We start from the raw sequence: 21,123 nt of genomic DNA on the forward strand, positions 1-21,123 counted from the left end.
TGCTAACGGTGTCATGCTAATGGTTTATTGTGTTTCATTGTGTGTGTGTGTGTATTTTGTGTCACCTTCCACTTTGTACCATCTGTATGATCCATATCCTGGTTCGTGTGTGTGCCCCGCCTCGTCCTATGCGTGTTTGTGTGTTCATGTGTGTGTACCCTCCCAGCCTTGCTGTTAAACAACCCAGCCTATCACCTGCTCCTGTCAGATCACAGAAAAAGCTCGAGACCCCGAGTCGTCCCCAGCACCGCTCAGGCTCAGGAAAAGAGCCTCAATGTGCCCCAGGGTAAGAGACCTCAGACTGGGCCGACACAGTCAGGAGAGGCCCCTCCCTCACTATCCAGTCTATCCGGGGTTTGGGGCATTAGTGCTGCTCTCACAGCAGAGATGTGATGAGCCTATTTTGCATGTGTCTGACCTTCATCATCCCTCCTGTTACTCACATTATTAGTCACTCTCATTCACTCACCACTCAACATGACTCATGCTTTGTGTGAAGGGACAGTTTGGTATTGGGGAATTGTACAATTGTTCTTACCAGACTGGAAAATGCAGGTCTGTTTGTTTATCTGTTGCTCTATTGATGCTCTTGTCTTTCTCTGTGTCCCTCGTTTTCTTCTCAACTGAAGCATTTTGACGGGTTGACACGAAATTTTGTAAAGGAATGATCATTGCCCAGAGTAGTAAGATTCAGACTTTGGTGATCCATGACTCAGACTTCTAATGAAATACCTGCAATGCTAACAACATTTTTATTTTTCATATCTTTCCACGCATTAGCAAATGTCAAAATGATAAACTTAGGTGGTTTCCACCTCATGAACAGTATACCTGTTTAGCAAAACCATGAAAACTTCCAGATGTGAGGACGTTGGCGTTCTGATATCAGCATTTACCTCAGAGCGCTGCTGTGTCGAGGTCAGGGTTGTCCAAACTTTTTTCTCCTTGAGGGCCAAAACTGCGAGTGAATGAGGGACCACAGGGAAAATTGAAACACATATTTTATTGTCTCATTAGGCTGTAAATTGGCACGGCAATCCCGAGTTCCCTGAATGGAGTTCATGCACAAAGTGGCAGTCTGCTGCCGTGCTCAGATTATTTAAACAGTTTATAACTAAGGATATTTTGAAGTGCACAATAAATGAAATGGCATGAACATCAATTTTAACTTTCTCTCAAAGGGGCTCTGCAGAACAATAAGTAGCAATTTACATGTGTTAATCACTTTTTTATTGGCCTTATGTGAGCGGATAAATGAGACCTTCCTCGCCTCTCTGTTACCTATACAAGCCCCGTTTTTAATGCAGCAGGCCCCACTTTTGGACAGACCTTATCTAGCTGCAGCCGTAGTATGGCTGTAGACCTGTAGTCTTATTGTCTCTATGTTCGACAGTGAGCTTAGCTTAGACCTATAACTCTGATGTCAGTGATATTGCAGAGGAAAACACTTTGTTGTGTTAATGTGTAGGCAGTATTGTTCCTTTTTGATCTGTTAGAAAGAATTCACCATCTCGAATCCTGGTTGTATATCAACAGGGTATACAGACACTCTACATTGAGAGAGTGCTGTCTGTTCACTCTTGTGTTACTTTTATCGGCCTCCCTCTTCGCCTGTTTTGCCTTCGCCATTACAGACGCACTTTCCTTTCTGCTGTAATTTTTGCAGGAAGAATCTGTCCCGGCTGGCAGGCCGATTAGCAAAGTAAAAGTGCGGTTAATAGGGAACCAATCTACAGGCAGACGGTGCAGACAGTGCAATCAATAATTACTTCAGAATGATAAGTAGAAGCTGAAAATGTGTCTAAAGTAATGTACGTGTTAAGGGTTCAGTTCTTTGTTGGATACTGAAAGGCCTGGTGTGAAACTTTATTCAATATTTTGATGAATAATACAGCATAATTATTAACAGGCGCATTGAAATGCAGTATCCCATCCATCCATGGGCTGTGGCAGTGTGTGCATTGACATGTAGTGGAAAGTTTCCAGTCATCAGCATTATGATTCCAACAAAGTAATAACAACTTGGTATTCGAAAGCCACACTCCTGACAAGGTTTTGACTTATGTGCGCTGTCAGAACCTCGTGGAAAGATGAATAAGTTGAGTGTGAGATTGTTACAACTTTTGATGAATTGAAACTTTAGGAGTTCCTTGAATTTTATCGGCAAGTACAGCAGTGAAACAAGGCAGTGTTCTACAAAGATTCTTGAAAAGTCCGCTCATCCATCACAACTTCAGTTGTGTTTTTTCCTGATTTTGACAGCTACACGATCCAGTTGACATCAAGGAAATAAGCAGGAAAAATCATAATGGGCAGCGCGAGGCCGATCCCCAGCTTGCCAAGGTCTTTAAGCTGCGCCCAACCTTGAATTTGAAACCCAAGTAGACAATGATAAATTATATTTCACTTGTTCAAACCAGCAAAGACATAAGCAGTATATAGTAAAGACATTTTTATGGCTAAAACTTTTACAAGTGCGCTTTTTTGCCATCTTATCAAGTTAAGCTGTTTGTCCACTATTTTATTGCGTTCAGGTTTTTTTTTATCCATCTCTGTAACTGTATCACCCTGTCCTTTATTGTATCAGCTTTATTTTTCATTCATAAGCTTTATTTTCTGTGCAGAACCTTATGAAGTTTTGTTTGTGAGAAGTGGTTTACAGAGGTTTTTCCCCTTTCATTAATATCAAATCAAATCCCCCTGAAACCAGACGATCCCTTCATAACAAGCTGTCTGAATACTTGTCTGAATTTTTGATATCTTCTTATTCGTTCACTCACAGACTGTCTTAAAGCAAAAATAATTAGTTTTTAATCACATGGTTCTTCTCCCAGCGTAAATCTTCATCTCATCCACCCTGTCTGTCTCCTCCCTTCAGCCTGTGGTTTGGACATGGACATGGAGAAGGGTTTCCCCCCGACTCAGGAGGAGCCTCCTCCCTACCCCGGCTCCCCTCCTTACCCTTCCCTGTCTCCCCCTGTGTCCCCCCCACTGCCTCCCAGCGTCCCTCATTACGCTGAGGCAGACATCGTGAGCCTGCAGGGTGTCAGCGGGAACAACACCTATGCCGTGCCCGCCCTGGCCTCCTCGAGCCCAGGGGCTGACGCCGGCCCGCTGCCAGAGCTGCCGCGCCAGTGCCTCATCTTCAAGGAAAAACTGGGAGAGGGACAGTTCGGAGAGGTGAGGACTGACCTGGAAAAATGTGTTGTGGGTGCGGGCGTGGGCGGAAGGGTGATTGTGTTCTAACAACGTCTGCCTTTCTCTGGTGTAAGGTGCACCTGTGTGAAATCGAGAGCCCTCAGGACCTGCCCAACTTGGAGTTCCCCTTCAATGTGAGAAAAGGTCGCCCTCTCCTGGTGGCAGTCAAGATACTGCGCCCGGACGCCTCCAAGAACGCCAGGTCTGTAACTTCACACACGACTGCGCTTGGCTCCGGTGTGGTTCACAGTTTTTCTTTCAGCCTTTACAGCATCTTTCCCCTTCTCCAATTTTGAATGTATTAACCAAACTACAGCACTGGATTTCATGAATAAATGGGTATATTTAGAGGGGCATGCCAGACATATGAGATAGGAAACTGGATAGATTTCCTTGAGAAGTTTGGTCGCAAGCTGGTTGTCAGCTGCCTGACATGACTTACATTTTCAGCCTGAGCAAGACAACATCTCCTCACATTCTAGCCCGGTCCCCCAGCTCCTCAGAAAAAATGTCTGGACCTCCGTACATTTTTTAGACGATTGCCTCCTCTCACCAGCTGCTTGTTTACTTTGGCTGTCAGCCTTGTTTGTGCTGGGCCGGTTAAATCAGCTCGTGTGCCCGAGTGGCTTGTCCGCAGGTTTGTACGGGCGTTCGCTAAGAGACCGAGCAGCACAAACATATTGACCAGCGAAAAACAAATCAATGAGGTGGAAAGCCACACAGAGCTGCAGAATGAGGTGCTGATTCACAGGGGAATCGGCAGCCTTCTCACTTCAGTGGTGGCAAGAAAATGTTGCCTGATGAGGCTTTAATATTTGAAGGATAAGAAGAAACTTGAAATCAACGTCTTTTGCTCTATATTCCTCCACTGCTTTATCTCTTCTTTACCCTCTGATGCATTTTAATCTTCATACTCGCCCTCGTAGGAATGATTTCCTGAAAGAGGTGAAGATCCTGTCTCGCCTGAAGGATCCGAACATCATCCGTCTGCTAGGTGTGTGTGTGAGCAGCGACCCCCTCTGTATGGTCACCGAGTACATGGAATGTGGAGATTTGAACCAGTATCTGTCCCACCGAGTGCTTCTGGACAAGACGGGGCCGTCACACAATACCCCGACCATCAGGTAAACATGAAATATACACACAGATATGAATGGAAACACAGTCACTCAGCTTTGATTGATTATTATCCCCTCCATCCGACAACTTTTCCCACAGTTACCCGGCCCTCATCTCCATGGCGAGCCAGATTGCGTCAGGGATGAAGTTTCTCTCCTCCCTCAACTTCGTGCACCGGGATCTGGCCACGAGAAACTGTCTGGTCGGGGGCGAGAGGGGCGAGAGCGAAGACGATCGGGGCGGCGAGCGTCACATCAAGATAGCCGACTTCGGCATGAGCCGGAACTTGTATGCTGGAGATTACTACAGGATCCAGGGCAGAGCTGTGCTGCCGATCCGCTGGATGGCCTGGGAGTGCATCCTCATGGTGAGAGGACGGGAATGTGGGTTTGTGCAACTGATGGTGTGTGATAGTATACTCTATGTGATTGTTCTGTTGATAGTTACAGTAGAACAGAATTGGGTACAATTTGCATAGTAAAACACCTCATCCATTATACTACTTGATAAGTAGATAGATGAATCCGTTAAAGAGTCAACAGCTCACCTGAGCTTCCCCCCTGTTTTTCTCCTCACTTTGTATTATTGAAGATTTCCTCTTGTGTATGCAACAACAGGAAGATGTTTACTGTATACAGTGGTAGTCTTTGTGTGGCAGTAAATACAACGTCTGGATTCACTGAGACATGAAATTCAGAGGAAATGAGTCAAGCCCCTTTTAATCCTTCTGAAAATATCTCAATCAATCCAACTTAATGTGTATTGCAGAGCGTTTTAAGCCTACTACAGAGGCCCGTGGAGCTCAACACACTGCAATGACAAACACATGCAAATAGAGAAAACACAAGCGAACAAAGAAAATATCTTAAACGCCGGAAGAAGCATGATGGCCGACCTCAGTAAAGTCACCAGCCACAAACCATGGCATCAACAAGCCTGCCCCAGGCGCGTGCATCGATTTGTAGTTTCCCCTGGAAAGTTTTTGTATTTGGTTCAGTTTTCTCACTTAATGCAAGCAAATTAAGAGAACATCGAACATATGCAACAATATTGTGTCTATTTTAGGGCTGTAACTAATGTTTATTTACATTATCAGCTAATCTCACCATTATTTTCACAATCCATCAATTATTTTTTTGTCAATTAAAATGTCTTAAATCGTGAAAATGCTCTTCAGAGTGTCCCAGAGCCCAAAGTGACATCTTTTAATTTCCTACTTTATTGAAATAACAGCCCAAAACCCAAAGACTCCTTATTTACTGACAAAAAATAGCAAATCATTACATTTAAGAAGCCAAACAAAACAGCTGTTTGACGGTTTTGCTCCTAAAATCACTGAAACGATCAACTAATTGTTCCAGCTCTGCTCTACATAGTAATTTACAGTTATTTGATGATAATAAATACTAACATTAACAGCAAACCTTAAAAATAAATAGAGATCACTGCAGAAAAAGAAAAGTCTGCAAAATCTAAAAAAGATGACTAATTAACAAATGTCTTCATATTTAAGAGAAATCTGTTTAATGTCTTGTCCTTTACCAATCAGTTGCTATTCTTTGATAACACAGCTGACAATCATTAAGTGTGTATCTGTGTGCTCTGTATGCTCTCAGGGTAAGTTCACCACAGCCAGTGATGTGTGGGCATTCGGGGTCACTCTGTGGGAGATGCTGAGCGTTTGTCAAGAGCAGCCGTACTCCAACCTCACAGACGAGCAGGTCATCGACAACGCCGGGGAGTTCTTCAGAGACCAGGGCAGACAGGTACAACACACGGAAATACACACACGCGCACTATTTTTTGCCTATTTTCTCTTTCTGTATATTTTTTCACATATTTAAATGTCAGGGTTAAAACTAGTTGGACTCGTTGCACAAGTAAATAAGGTCTCACTATTCAAATGGTGCCACCTTTATACACTTTATTCTCCCTCCCTCTCCGTCTCCCAGGTGTATCTGAGCAAACCAGCTGTGTGTCCTCAGGGCCTCTATGAGCTCATGTTGAGTTGCTGGAACAGAGACTGCAAGCTCCGCCCGTCCTTCGCTTACATCCACTCCTTTCTTACTGAGGACGCCATGAACATGGTGTAGAGATGAGAGAGAGAGTCGAAGAAACACAAAGAGAAGAAAGGCAACCACGCTAATGGGGGGAAACGGCTACGTTTATGCATCCTTGCTACAGTGGGAAGGTGTGGTGGAGGTGCTGCACAGCAGAGGCAGATGAGAGGGGAGAGTGGGTTACTCGCTTTTTGTATTTGTACTTTATTTGGGTGGACGGGGCTGAGACACCGCTGGTTCGGTTTACTTTCACATCAGACCCCGATGCCAGCTTTAGACGAGGTAACAGTCGGAGCTACATTTCATAGCGGATGGTGGCGGGTGCAGTCTGCATAGGAACTTTTTCTCTTCTCAGATACTTGATTGAGTGCTGTAGAGGTAATGACACGGGAGGCTGCAGAGGTAACCATAGTAAGCTAGGAAATGAACAACTCTTAGGTTTCACTACTTTCGTTTCTTCAATATCTCAAATACTACTTCCGGGTTAACAGGTGAAGGTGCACAAACACTGCACATGACACACACACTCTTCTGACATGAAAGTGCACACAGGGATTGTCTTAGTATTTATAGTATGTATGACCTACTGTACACATTTTAAAGGTCCCATATAATGCTAATTTTCTCACATGGTGCTGTCGAGTGCTGCAGCGCTTCTATTCGCCCTCTGTCTGAACACTCCATATTAGTCTGTCTCTTTAATGCCCCTCCCCCGGAAAAGCCCAGTCTGATGTGATTGGTCAGCTATTACAGGCCTGAGTAGAAACCGCCCACCGTGTCTCAGCATCAGCTCTGTTGGTAATTTGCTATGACATCAGTGCTGAGGGGCGTTGACTGTATCATTATGACAGCAGAAGCTTATGGAAGTCCTGGCGGCTCATTAGAGACGGTTTATGAGTACAGGCTGGTTAATTTCTCCATGTATTTAGTATTTTAATACTTTTACAGTAGCACCTAGACCTGCTTTAAAAAAGACACGGTAATCTCCTTTTCTACAATATGGGACCTTTAATAAATCTACTTAAGTTGGAGTATTTCGAGCTTTAGCACCTTTAGCAAAAATGATTCAACTTTCAGGTTAGAAGACGACCATTAAGAGGATCTTACCGTGTTTACCGACCCTTTGTTAATCCACAATGTCAACCCCAATCTCTTCGTGCCCCACATCCACAGCTGTAACTCAAAGTTATTGTGGACTTGTGAAATGATGTGGACCAGACAAAAGCTCTCAACACCAACCTCCCATTGTAGTCAAAAGGCCCCAAGCAGTTTATGGACCCCATCTGTGAGACACACGCATAGAGGAACTGCATCCCTGGTGCCAGATGGACTTCTCAAACCTGAGGAAACATGCACAGAAGAGGATGGTCTGCTGCTGCCGATGAAACTGGAACGGCTTCTCCGAGCAGAGAGACAATACTGCCAGCCGGGGCGGCGGACGTCTCGTCTTCAGATGCGCCTGCTCAGGTGTTTCGACGATTGTTTTGTATCTGGCTGCGATCCAGACACAGAGGATAAATGTAGAATTCCACAACCAGCTGCACTTTAAATCCCACATGCATATCCCAGGCCACCATGAAACTCTTCTCCATGAGGCGCCTGATATGATTCCTGTCGATGTGGACTCAGTTGCATTTTAGTTGCAGTGATTTCAGAGATTTGCCAAGGGAGATCGAAAATCCGGGACAGTCTGTCTGCCTTTTAAAATCCTCTCCCACAGGGCATTGTCAAACCATCGGATGTAAAATATTATTTTAAAAAAAATTGAATGGCATCATCAGTTCATCTCATTTAAAATGTATGACAACCTTTTCCCTTTGATCTGAAACTATCAGTGTCTTGAGAACAATCTGTCTTCCCCCCGCCCCCGAATGCATTACTGTATTTTCAGGACACACGGTCATGGCATTGTCCAAACAGGGAATGCTTGGAGTCTTGATTTGAGCGTGAATGTCAACATCGACCTCTGCATTATCCCATGTTAATACATTAAGCTGACCATCGTAAAATCAAGGCATCTACCATACTGATTGTATAGCACTGTAAATCAGTCCTGGGGTGATCAAGATTATTAAGTAATACATGTTTACTGTGCCATTTGAGTAATTTTTGATACACTGTAGTTCAGCTAAACCCATATTTTTATATATACTGTATGTACTTGGACACTCCTTGGTGTCTCATTTTGTCCTATTGTGTCTTTGAAGTTGAGCATAATAGTATGTACATATTCTAGGGACAGAATTGTAATTTCCTTTACTAATATATGGAAAACTCTTTGTTACATTTGGGGTCTTCTGTATCTCTGTAGAACGCTTGCTACCTTGATGCCATTGTAATTCATTGTTGTCTATTTTTGTAGATGTTTTAATAAAGTTAACCTTTTCAAATAAATCAAGATGTGATCTAGGGCCTGCAACTGACAATTACTTCCATCATCAAGTCATCTACAGATTGTTTGTTCTGATTTGTTAATTAATCATTTGGTCCATAAAACATGACAAAGTAATAAACATGGGCTTCATAATTATTTAGATCCCAAGTTGAGGTCATACCCAAAGTAATTCAAGATTGCAACAAGCTTTTGATAACTTGTCGTGGCGTATTAAGATTTGAAGCTGATCAGGTTTAAGCTGCAGGACGAGTTCATTAAAGTGTGTAATGCATGAAATTCAAAATGGCTGACTCCCTCTTGGGTGAAGGTCATGGCACCAAGAGACTTGGGTAGGTCTAGCTGTGATAAACATGTTCACCAAAGGTAATACAAATAGGTGCAAGTAGTCCTGGGGACTGCATTTTAAAGGGGCTCTGAAGGGGCTAGAATAGCATTCATAGAGAGAGAGAATGACCCCCATCTCACAATGTTAAAGCAAGTAAAAAAAAACTTCTGGATCTGCTCCAAAAGTTAATGGGGTCTATTTTGGGCCAAGACCCAAACGCCATTCAAGTTTCTTGAAAATCTTATTTGTAGTTTTTGTGTAATCCTGCTGACAAGCAAACAACAGGATGCAGCTGAAAATAAAATATCCTTGACAGAAGAAATTAAATAAAGAAAATGAGCAAATTTTCACATTTGAGAGGGAGCAGAGGTCTTAAACGAGTCTTCAGCCTCTTCACTGAAGTAACCAGACAGGAACCGTTTTTTTTTTTCGCTGATAACATAAAATTCTTTATTGTCTACAGAACATTTCACTACGGATAAATCTTGAATATTTGACACTAGTATACAACTTCCACACTATGGAAAAAGAGCTTACAAACACTTGAAAGGATAGACATGCACCAGCGCAATTTCAAGGAAAGTGAAAGATTAGTCAGGAGAAACGTACAAAAGAGGTACAGAGAGATTTGGCTTTCGTCTACAGCTGTCGTTGGTGACGACCAATGGCTTATGATCAGTTGCATATGAGGAAAGAAAACCTGACAGAGAAGTATAAGAAGCTTAGTCACAGGAAGTCAACTTGACTGTTGAGGAGTTTTGACCAGGCACTTGGCGATAACAAAATGCATAAGGCTCGGCAGCGTAGTGTGGAATCTATAAAGAAAATTAGTTCCAAATCAGAAGTACTGAACTGTCATTTATAACCTTCTATAACTGTGAGAGCTAAAATCTGCCAAAATTTGTAATACTCAGCATCACATTGTAATGAAAAATCAGTAACCAAATAAAAAGTCATACTATTCTGTTTGTTAGTTTAAACTTCAGGCAAGTGCATCAAAGCAGCAGGCTAGTTAGATAGTAAGTTAGTAAATAAGAGGCTTCCTCTTTACTTTCAAGATATCAAGACCAAGACTCCAGAAGACACTGCAGCAAAGTCAAAAGTCAACATTGTTTTTTTCCACCACAACCTACTTTCATTGCTTTTTACAGGAAACCCTTTAGCTTGTTCCCATCAACCACTTCCTTCCCTTTCAGTCTGAAACACAAAGAAAATCCTTCCACTTGCAGCACAACTGATATGATTTTGGGTCCAGGAACATCGTTACAACAGAGACATAGAGTACACAAGCAACAACCCATCTTTGTCTCTTTATGTTGGACACAGAGAACAAATATAACATCAAACTAGGCTGTGATAAGTAATTAGTAAAGAACTACAATTACAGCAGAGAAAGCTATGAAACTGTAATAAAGAGGGTTGTTGAAAGGCACAATAACTTTCAGCCATGAACTTTTTCTACTTTAAAAAAGTTTTTTAAAAATTGAATGACAGTTTACACACCCCAGTCCTTCAGCAAGGATGATGAGGCTGCTTACTGTGAGCTATAACAATTAAAACGTGCATACAGAAGGTGAAGTATAAAACAACAAAGACAGAAATTGTTATTTGGACTATAACTTGTTAAAGTGGGCTGAGGTTTTTGTCTCTTCCTAAGAGAAAAGTAGCTTCATTAATAATTCTATCCTTTGCAGCTGCTTTTGCAGTCACCCACCACAGAACGCACAACAGCTCAGACCCCAGGACATGAAAAGAAACCACATACTGTAAAGGAGGGCGACAAATGAGACACATAAGTGAAACACATGCATGCACACGGACAAAAAGACTACGGTGTTGCAGAGTCGGTACAGTGGTTATAGGCACAAGGAGCTCCTTGAGTGGATATTGGTGACACCTCTCCTGATACTTTCTATTCTCATCTCTTCTTAATGCACCATGCCGGTCCTTCCTCCAGCCTGTGAAGTCAATGAGAGAAACAAGTCATTACCACCTGCACCAGTCGTTCAGTCTCACACCATCCATCTGTCTTTCACACACAAACTCCAGCTCACCTGGGAGATGTCGATTCCAGTGAGTTTCTCCACAGCGGCAGGCAGCCTGGTCATGATTTCTAGCACCTCTCCGGCAAGTTTGGCAGCTCCCACCTCTGAGCCGCCACTGGACACCATAGTGACCTTGTTGGCCTCTGACAGTGGCTTGCTGATCTCCTCTGCCATCTGCAGGACAAAGAATGAACAGAGGAATTAATACAGCGGAGAAGAAGCCTTTTAAAATGTTGAAAGTGAGACTTGGAACATTTAGGGAAGTTTAAATCTATCAAGCACAGAATGTGGTTGTGATAAAGGGAAGTGAAATATATCATTATGGACTCTAGGAAAAAAAACTAGAATTACTGCCCTAGCAGTTGTGTACCTCCACACACCAGTCAAGTTACAATTTACATCCATGACTGTCAAGTCATATAACATATGTAATGTAGTGAAGACTTCGTAGATTAAAAGGTATAAGTTGTAGTTCTTAACAAAATAGAAGTTATACTCCCTAAATTGGCATGTATGATTTTAGTGAGAAATAAACTTTACTTGATGCTATTTTTTTGTACAGAGAACTGAAAGCTTGGTCACATGGGGCAATGCCAATCATCTAAAGCTCAATATCAGCAAAACCAACGACCTTGTGGTGGACTACTGTGGTACGCCTTCAGTCTTCAACCTGGCAGCAAAGGTTATCTACCCATCTCCATGGCACCTTGCATGAATTATTGGGGCGACTTCCAGCATGTCCCGTCACTAAGCAGGAGCCAACATTTTCGATGGTAACGGGACACTAATCCTCTTTCTTAGAGCAACTGGCATGGCGTATCCATTTTTTGTGAAGATCTAGGTTTTGACTTTATAGTGTAAATAGCACTAACGATATTAGCATTGCTTAGCCCAGTCAGCTCACACTTCAAACCCCTTGAAAGTGTCGTCAGAGAGTGTCTTCTTATGATACTTTGGTAACTGCGCGAGTTCCGAAGAGTATTGCTTGGTTACCGCAGTGACCTCCCCATGGAAGTCGTGGATACGATCAACACAGACTTATGGTGGTCACCCAAAAGAAGTGTCACCAAATCAACATCCAACTATCCAAATATGGTCACAGTCTCACCCTCTTTTTCTGAATTATGGTTTTAAATGATGGCCAGAACAGTGTTTTTGCAGCACATTATGATGTCACAGTGAAGTTGGACTTTTTGGATATAAAATATCGTCACCATCATTCATCATCTTCAACGACTCCATCATTTTATCCCATTATAAATTTGTGTGAAATCCTGTCATTATTAGCGTATGAAATCTTGGCTTATGTGAAAAAAATGAGTTTTGTGAGACCACAGTGCCCTTTGACCACCTAACTAAAATCAGTTCCTTACTGAGTCATAGTGGACATTTGTGCTAAGCAACTGAAGAAATTCCATCAGGGTAATCCTGAGATTCTGTGTTCACAAGAATGGGACAGACGGATGTACGTCTGGGGATAGAGACAATCTGAACACCTAATGCCTCTGGTCTCGCCATCTCAGAGTCATAATTACACAAAGGTCCTCCTTCATGAAGCCATTCTGTGATGTCAACAGGTCTACTGATTAATACAAAACCCAGAGATGCAAGGTATGATAATTACATATCAATTTATCACAGAGCTCTAATGATTACTTTCTCTATTCATTTATCCATGAGAATCAGACTGACCAGTGGCAGCTTCTCTAGCAGCATGTCCACCATGGCTCCATCTTTGTACTGCTTGAAGGCCTCGGCTTTCTTGGACATCTGCTCTGCCTCGGCACGACCCTTAGCCTCAAGGGCAAAAGCTTCTGCGTCGCCCCTCATCTACATGGACATACACACATAAATGTAGAGACAGAATTAGAACAGAAATGTACAGGACTACAAGGCCAGACGGTAATAATGTTTGGTAATATGGTTATCGTGCAGTCAGGGGAAAGATGAAATGAGATCTGGAGGGAGTGTTTCAGGAAATAAACAGGACACGCAGCACGACTCACTTTGATGGACTCGGCCTCAGCCTCAGCCTCCATGATCAGCTGCAGGCTGCCAGGAAAATTACAGATTGCAAATTGGTTCACAGTGTGAAGAGTCTTATATTCAATTTTGTCATTTATATTTGTTTTTTTTTTTTTATCAGTGTTCAACTCTCATCAGAACTATACTCCAATACTCACCGCTGAGCCTCAGCCAACCTCTCCAGTCGGTACTTCTCGGCTTCTGCAGGCTTCTTAATTTTGGCCTCCAGCTCCATCTCCTTGCGGATGATCTCCTGCTCCTGCAGGGTAATCTGCTGTGTGCGCTCCACCACCTGCACCTGCATTTTCTCCTCCTCAATGCGCTGCTTGGTCTTAGCCACCTGAGGAGGAAAAGTGGGAAGTCAAACACTACTCAGCCTTCAGCAACTATAAAGTAATCAGATATTTTCAAGAATCTGGATTGGTGCTTGGAACCCTTCTAAAAAAAGTACAGACAGCATGACCCATACTATGAAAAGATGACTGTACCTGAAGCTGATAGGCCATCTCTGACTCAGCTTTCTTGGTGTTGACCTCAACATCATAGGCTGCCTTTTTCAGCTCATAGTCTCTCTGGGATTTTGCCATCTCAATCTCGTTCTTGTACTGAGCTGAAACCTTCTCCTGCATGGCGTGGGCTTCCTGTATATAGAAAGAAGGGCAGACACAGAGAAATATTGGTACAAATTATGGATTAGTCTTGTTTTCAGATTATCCATATAAGTAACAGGGATGAAGAAAAAAAAAAAAATCTTATCTACCCTCATAACGGCATCTCGTTTGTACTGAGCCTCTCCAATCCTGGCATCCTTCTGCACCTGAGCTGTTCTGGCTTTACCTAGGGAGTGAAGGTAGTCCTGCAGAAGAGGGACAGAGAGGGGGAGAAACAGTGACAGTATGAGACAACACAGTTGAGGCACTGAAGAGAAGGATAACACATAAGGCAAACAAAACAGGAGATGGTGTGGTTACCACTGAAGTACTTAGACCCAATTATTGCACAGAGCGGTCGGGGGTATGTTGAGTCAGAGACAGTGAGCCAGTAAAATTCACTTGAGTGCATTACTGTAAATCGCACAAGACTAAAAGCTTTCATATACCAAAAGATACAGGCTCACTGTGACACTTCCTGCTGCTCCAGTAATTTAAGTTAGATTACAAGAAAATATCCCAAACAGAAACAAAGTACCTGATCATCATGAACATCTTTAAGTGTGTAGCTCACGACGCCAATTCCCATGTTGACAAGATCAGATGAGGCCACCTTGAAGACCTGCTCTGAGAACTTCTTACGATCCTGGTAGATCTCCTGTTAACAAAGATTAATACATCATAGTTATTAATGCTATTCATGGCTGTTCACTTAGTGGTTCAGTTAGAGCTGAATCATAAACATAAAGAAGCCTCTGAACAATCTTTTATGAGCGGCAACATTCAAGCAAATTCAATTCGACAACGTCAGTGCTCCAACCTCCACAGTCAAATGGGCAATGATGGCTCTCTGGTGCCCCTCCAGTGTCTCCAGTGCAATCACAGCAATCTCAGCCTCAGACTTGCCCATGAACATTTGACAGGCGGTGGCCAACATCTCCTTGTTCTGGCCCTGGATCTTCACCTAGAGACAGACAGGAAAAGAAAATGTGAAGAAAGTGAGTAGCAGATAGAACTGAACAATAAAAATCTGCAGGCTTTCAACATGTTTTCCATAGTCAAATTCAAGCACTCTTCAAGTATTTTCAAGAGGAATCTAAAGCTTTATAGCACTGTGCGGTTGTGGTTGATTACATATTTAGATATGGTCAAGTACATACACTCAAAATGATCATTCCTCTTCATCAAGTTATATTAAATGTGTTAGTGCTAGAAACAACCACAAATTATGCTTCGTGATAGCATTCTACAGCAGGATGCCATACTAAAAAAAAGCAAAAAAGTTTCACAATTCAAAATGTGTCACCGGTCTATATGTAGAAATCGCACCTACAACCTGGCTGAGCCAATATAAAGTTATTAACTTTCAAGGTAAGGAAGTTCCAATTTCATCCAATGCATTTTTCAATCCTTGAAAATATTACACCAAATGTTAAGCGTTTTCAAGAATTTCAAGAACCCATATGAATCCTGAACTTAGCGTTAAATGACTTAAAGTTTGCTAAGACATAAGAACAAGAACTAAAAGATGCCACAGTCAGATATTCTTTCTTTCGTTCTTTCTTACTTTCTTTCTATGTTGCACATGTCTTAACATGCAAATTCCTTTAAAAATAACTAATGACTCACTAAAGTCTTGCCCTGTGGGGGCGTCCCATTGACCTTTTTCAAGTGCCTTCTTCCTTTCACTTATTTACCAACAGTAATGAACCTTCAGACTGAATTGACTATGCATTCTGTGATTTTATATAAAGTAACAAGCTTTAGCTAAAACATTTTATTCAATTTGCTTGCATTTCTGTACTTTGTATCTTAAAAATGATACACAAGTTACTTGTTTCAATCCCCTCATTAATATGTCAGTTATACAGAGAGCCCCAGGCCTGTTTCTGTAAACAGCTACTGCTGTTTTATAGCAGCTGTCTCCCTTCCATGCCTTTTGGTGTGTTCGCTAAATATTTTAATCTTCTAGAAAAACTTACACTTTCTGTGGAAACATAAACAGATTTTAGACTCCATTTAATTAATGGTACTATATAGTTGGTATTTCAGTCGCTTCATTCTAATAGTATACCTGTGCAATGCCAGTCACAGAGATGGGCACACCATGACGGGTGTAGACTTTGTCACTCTTCACGTTGAGAGTCAAGGTATTGAGTGTGATTCTAATAAGAAAATGAGGGATTAGAAAGGGTGAAATAACCACAAAGCAAGAATGAAAAAGCATAACAAATGAGAGACAGACAAATAACGCCAGCATTGGCCTTAAAGACCGAACAATAACAAGCTACAGAAAAGATTATCTCCCATTAACATTCATCTCCCTTGTTTGTTGACTAATCCACAAACACAAGCAGCTCATTTGCACTTAATGTAGAAAAATAGAGAAATAGAGACTGAATATAGGCTCACCTCTGGATCTGCTGAATACATGGGATGACAAACACTCTTCCTCCAGCAATCATTAGAGGAGGAGAACGGCCAAAGCCTGGTGGGAAAGAGGGGAGGGATGAACATATAACACAAACATTACACTATCATTCAGTAACATACAGCTAGTTACTCCAGGGTGAGGGACATAGTTCAACGTGGAACCCAGTATTACAACAATAGGATTAATGCAATTTATTCATGACAATACAACAAGATAGGAAATTCCTACTTTACTCCAATCAGTCAATTAGTGTTGCTCAATATCAACTTATCATGAGTCATGTGATGGTTAAAGCAATCACATGACACAGGTTTTTTATAGTACAACAATTGTAAGATCGTTAGAAGATTGTTCTGGTTTCCTAAAATCCTGTTTAAATCTGTGAAATAATCAGTCAAGAAATCCAACACAAGCAGATATCTTACCAGACACCACCATTGCTTCGTTGGGTCCACATGTGTAAAACATCTTGACTCCTGGTTTGAGACAAAAAAATATTGTAAGACCTTGTTGTAAGTATAGATTCACTACTCAGCCACAGTTACGAAAAGGACAGCATCATCTCTTTTCTTGAATATCAACGGGGTGCATTGGGGATGTAAAGAAATTGGCACAATTGGAAATAAACTGAATATATTAAGCTAGAAATGTGGACACCAGAGTATATGTTTATTTCTGTGTTGTAAAGAACACGAGCCACCGCCCAGTGTATCCATAAACAATATTAAAGCGACCAATACACAGTCCACTGTTCAACCCTATAAAACACGACATGAAAAATATATTTGATCACATTATCAAACACTATTCTAGAGGTAAATATTATTAACATTCATACATGTGTTCTTCTTTTTCGGATCGCTATCTTGAGAATTTGTTATTAGTTCGATTGTTTGGGTTTACAAACCGTCTATAAGAGCATGGTAGTAAATCACAGGTTACAACTGACATGTGTCTATGTCAATCATCCAACTTAAAAAAAACATTAATTAGGTTAAGCCTCCATTTTCCACGGAGAACCCCATGCTCCTCCCCCTCTTTACGACCACACGTAAACCTTGTCAAATGTGTTGTCAAACAGTTAAAGAGCAGCTTAAAACACGTCGGTGCACCAACAATAACGTCAGACGTGCAAGTTATGTTAAAAATGAAGCTGAATGAAGGTCCGATAAGAGAGCTAGCTTACATGCTATCCTTAGCTGGCTTTTAAAAGGCAGCGGAATCGGCTCTGAATTGATAGCGTCACTACGCCTATGGAAAAAAAAGACTCTAGTGTTTATAATACAGCTAGTAACTACAAATAAACGATACAACGAGTCGAGCCGATAGTTCAGTTTAACTTACTGATATCTGGTCAGTGAAATATGCAGACGTTTTCCCAGCAAATCGAGGTCAGATTTCTCTGTTGCTACGGTCGGACGGTGAGCCGTTTCCACTCAACTGGAATTAGAAAAATGTCTGTTAGGAGAGGGAAGTACGCATTGACCACGCCCATCGTCACAACAATGATGACGTTTGTCTGCCGCCATCTGGTGGTCATTGGTGAGAACTGCACCTCCACCATCTCTCTCTCTATCTATCTATCTATCTATCTATCTATCTATCTATCTATCTATCTATCTATCTATCTATCTCAGGGCAAGTTTGAAATAAACAACAAATACATCAAAAACAAAAATGAACTAAAACAGATTGTAATGTAATTTTTGCTGTTGGAAAATAATAGATGTGGATAAGTAAAATAAAATCTAATAAACTGTAGACCTGCAGGGTCTGTGACCACTAGTCTATTACTACAGTTTTTTCATTCCGAATAATAATATTATTTTAACGATTTGAGGGAGAACTTGAATAAAAAATGAACATGAATTTTAAAATATTTTTTTCCGAGTCTTGTGTTGTTTATTTGTCAAATTCTGTATCTGGGATGAAGTTGCTTTTCCAATTAGGCTTGATGTATTGCACATATATCTTCTTATGGTGTGGTCACATCATGTCTGCCTGAACGTGCTTCGAACACAACTGATCCAGTTTCTGTGAAGCATTTTAGAGGTACATGCACTGCACCAATAGACATCTGTATTTAAGCAATGAAGGCCCCCTTTGCTCAGAATTAAGAGTTATTTCCAAGTTTATGTATTTGTATTTTTAAATGTGAATAAATAAATACAAAAAGTGAGATAAACACTGCACCATTTATAATTGAATGGGTTTCAATTAAATTTTTCTTCTTTATGTATGTATGTATGTATGTATGTATGTATGTATGTATGTATGTATGTATGTATGCATATGTTTGTCTATGTATGAGAGCAGCACATTGTAGTTGGTCAATGCAGAAATACACCAGAGACTGACCTGACCTCATGGTGGCTGTGTTCTCTAGGACTTGTCCAGTCACATCAGCTCACAAATCTTGCTGCTGTGTTTGCACATTGCTTTATTTAGTCCAGCCAATGGGGCCGTTTTTTTGTTTTTATCAAAAAGCTCAAAGTGTTTTGGGGTCTTTCTAATCTGCAGATAGTATTTGTATCTTGGTACAGCTGGCTGGTAAAAAAAGTGTTGCTCAGTTTCCTGTTGTCTGAGGTGGATGCACAGTCTTTTTTTTTTCTTTCTGGGGCAACCTGTGGTCGCCTCTCCCCACTGTGCTCACTGAGTCTGTGCATGATCAAGGTTGTTGGTCATGCAACTGCTTAGTTCACCTTTAACCAGGCCTCAATAATAAACATATAGGATGTATATCTGAAATTCTTTATTTCCAACAATGTCAACAAAAACGGAAATTAAAAAACTGCATAAATGTAGAACTGATGGTTGTGCCGTTGTGTTGGATTGGATAAGGTTGTCCAAGCAGACCCAATAAAGTGGCCACTACATTCATTCTGAGGTCTGAAACACCTTATCTGACCCGTTTGAGATGGTTTGAAAATGCTGTTTTATGGTGACCTTGTGCATTTGCTTTGCCCGCAGCATTAGTTTCCAGCTGCCTCAGCAAAGTCAACAGCCCTGCCAGGATCTATAATCTTACATAATAATCTCTACTGCTGAATGAGGATACAGCATGCAGACAGGGATCACATCGCACGAAACACGATTCCTGATTACTGGGCTTATGTTTTGGCTTTGAAAAGCAGTTGCCCCATATATTTAACCTTGACCATCAATGTTCACCTCGGAAAAATAAAAGGCAATTTTGTACATAGCCTCTGACTGAAGCACAAACATGACAGCGACATGGGCTGTCAATTGCCAGTTTAGATGTATCCTCTCGATGATCGATCACTGTACAGGAACAATGTCTAAAAGTGCACACCATTATGTGTTACGTAGTTATAACAGTACTTATGTGCACAGTTGCAATGGAGTCTTGTATTACAATCAGACACTAAGATTATACTGATAGAGCATTACATCAACCAAGAATGTCTTCAATGTGAAAAAAAATGCAAAGGTAGAGAAAGGCAACACATGCTTTCTTTTCGTTTTTATTTCCCAATGACCGCCTCTATCAGGAAAATAATTCAGAATAATTCTAATAAAAAAAAAATAATATAAGGGACGTTCAAACCCGACTACACTATTATGTATAAATAAAAAATCCTCCATCAGCACAGTTTAGTTCATACTCTGTAATAACTGTTAACACTATAATCTGATTATTTTACAGACATGGATGGCTTTGGATTTGTTGCCGTTTGTCCTCGCTATCTGATGGGAGCTGGAAAAAGGAGTCTGGCTCAGTGCTCGCCCATTCTGACCAGACGTCAATCATCAGGCCCAGGCTCTTATTTGCCACAGACATCCTCCCTTGTGTCCAGAATGAATGAAGTCACTTACCCAGGCCTCTGCCATGACTGTGGGAGATTAAGCAGGTTGTATTCTGAACTTTGACATTCAACATGTTCCTTTTTTGTGAAATCGATTCATTTCCAAAAAAAAGTGATCTGAAATTTGCTGATAGGAGAGATGGAGCTACGTAGCATTGGTAATAATCTTTTTTGGTATGTATTACTTCTAAATGCAGCTGAATACATATCCAACAAGCTTTGTTACGAGTCTGTGTTAGCTCACCTTGTTTGGGAACATCGGACACAAACGGGTAAATCACAAATCCCCAAAATGGAAAGCTACAGAACCCTGTGTACAGCTCTTTGAGAATATTACTGCATATGTGAAAAAAGTAGTATAAAGCCTTTTGTGGCTCCAGAGAAGGCTGCATTTATCCAACCCAACTGCCAGAATAAATGTTGGCACTGTATGTTTATGCAAAAATAACTAAATTAAAACATTAGGTTGCTTTATGTCTTGTCACAATGCTTTGCTTATGCACTGGTGAAAAAATTGGTTAGGGTTAGGAAAGCATTGTGTTTTGGCTTAAGTGACCTGTTTTGGTCACCACAAACACAACTGGAATTGACCTGAGGCCTCCTAAAAACACCTGGTTCGGTCGTGCTACAGATGGCCCGACTTTCTGCCAAAATTATCAGGTTTTGTCGCCACAAACACAGCTGGAAATTGATCCAAGGTCTCCTTATAAATATCTAGCGGTGTTGCAGTCACTGGCTTGGCAGCCTTGTCGCCTTTAAGTCCACCCCCTCCACCTCCTGACATAAAAGTCAGGTAATAGATGACATGACATGATTTATAGGCATGTCAATGGTGACACAACAAGTACAAATTTGAATGTATCTGTGGTGTACAGACATTTTAACTGCTAACATTTGGTCTTGGCGACATTTTGTTTTGGTATGTAATCTGCTAAATCACCTCCAGTGATCTCACTCAGTGGCGATGTTGCATCGTGGGTAATGTCAGTGCCAGGTTTTGAAGAGCAGTCCACTGGTCCAGCAGTGTACTCCAAAACAAATAATT

General features: G+C 41.4%; 2 protein-coding genes across 5 annotated transcripts in view; one reads left to right on the top strand and one right to left on the bottom strand.

The window, feature by feature from the left end:
• ddr1 (discoidin domain receptor tyrosine kinase 1) overlaps positions 1-8,788 on the top strand; it is a 48,667-nt gene extending 39,879 nt beyond the window's left edge. For 2 of the 4 annotated variants that reach the window (XM_030393948.1, XM_030393950.1), the window contains 7 exons: positions 167-286; positions 2,879-3,180; positions 3,273-3,400; positions 4,125-4,322; positions 4,417-4,684; positions 5,934-6,083; positions 6,270-8,788. In XM_030393948.1, coding sequence (XP_030249808.1) covers positions 167-286; positions 2,879-3,180; positions 3,273-3,400; positions 4,125-4,322; positions 4,417-4,684; positions 5,934-6,083; positions 6,270-6,410 — 1,307 coding nt within the window. In that variant the 3' untranslated portion in view covers positions 6,411-8,788. The remainder of the gene's footprint in view (positions 1-166; positions 287-2,878; positions 3,181-3,272; positions 3,401-4,124; positions 4,323-4,416; positions 4,685-5,933; positions 6,084-6,269) is intronic. The other 2 variants (XM_030393949.1, XM_030393951.1) reach the window with 2 other exon arrangements.
• Positions 8,789-9,516: 728 nt separating this feature from the next.
• flot1b (flotillin 1b) lies at positions 9,517-17,735 on the bottom strand. The gene is made up of 13 exons (XM_030394358.1): positions 17,596-17,735; positions 16,677-16,727; positions 16,230-16,305; positions 15,892-15,982; positions 14,638-14,781; positions 14,356-14,475; positions 13,928-14,023; positions 13,656-13,808; positions 13,326-13,507; positions 13,149-13,194; positions 12,835-12,972; positions 11,152-11,316; positions 9,517-11,055 (listed from the first exon to the last, which is right to left on the bottom strand). The coding sequence occupies exons 2-13, from the start codon at positions 16,717-16,719 to the stop codon at positions 11,026-11,028; spliced, it is 1,284 nt and encodes a 427-aa protein (XP_030250218.1). The 5' UTR covers positions 16,720-16,727; positions 17,596-17,735; the 3' UTR covers positions 9,517-11,025.
• Positions 17,736-21,123: the final 3,388 nt, after the last annotated feature.

The sequence above is a fragment of the Sparus aurata genome, chromosome 17 (genome assembly GCF_900880675.1).
Source record: "Sparus aurata chromosome 17, fSpaAur1.1, whole genome shotgun sequence".
NCBI lineage: Eukaryota > Metazoa > Chordata > Actinopteri > Spariformes > Sparidae > Sparus > Sparus aurata.

Bases quoted from the DNA above. Each gene is read 5' to 3' on its own strand.
- flot1b (XM_030394358.1), bottom strand. From the start codon at position 16,719: ATGTTTTACACATGTGGACCCAACGAAGCAATGGTGGTGTCTG. The intron at 14,024-14,355 runs GTACTTTGTTTC...CCTCTTCTGCAG, and splicing joins AAGATGTTCATGATGATCAG to GACTACCTTCACTCCCTAGG. The intron at 11,056-11,151 runs GTGAGCTGGAGT...TTGACTTCACAG, and splicing joins CTGGAATCGACATCTCCCAG to GCTGGAGGAAGGACCGGCAT.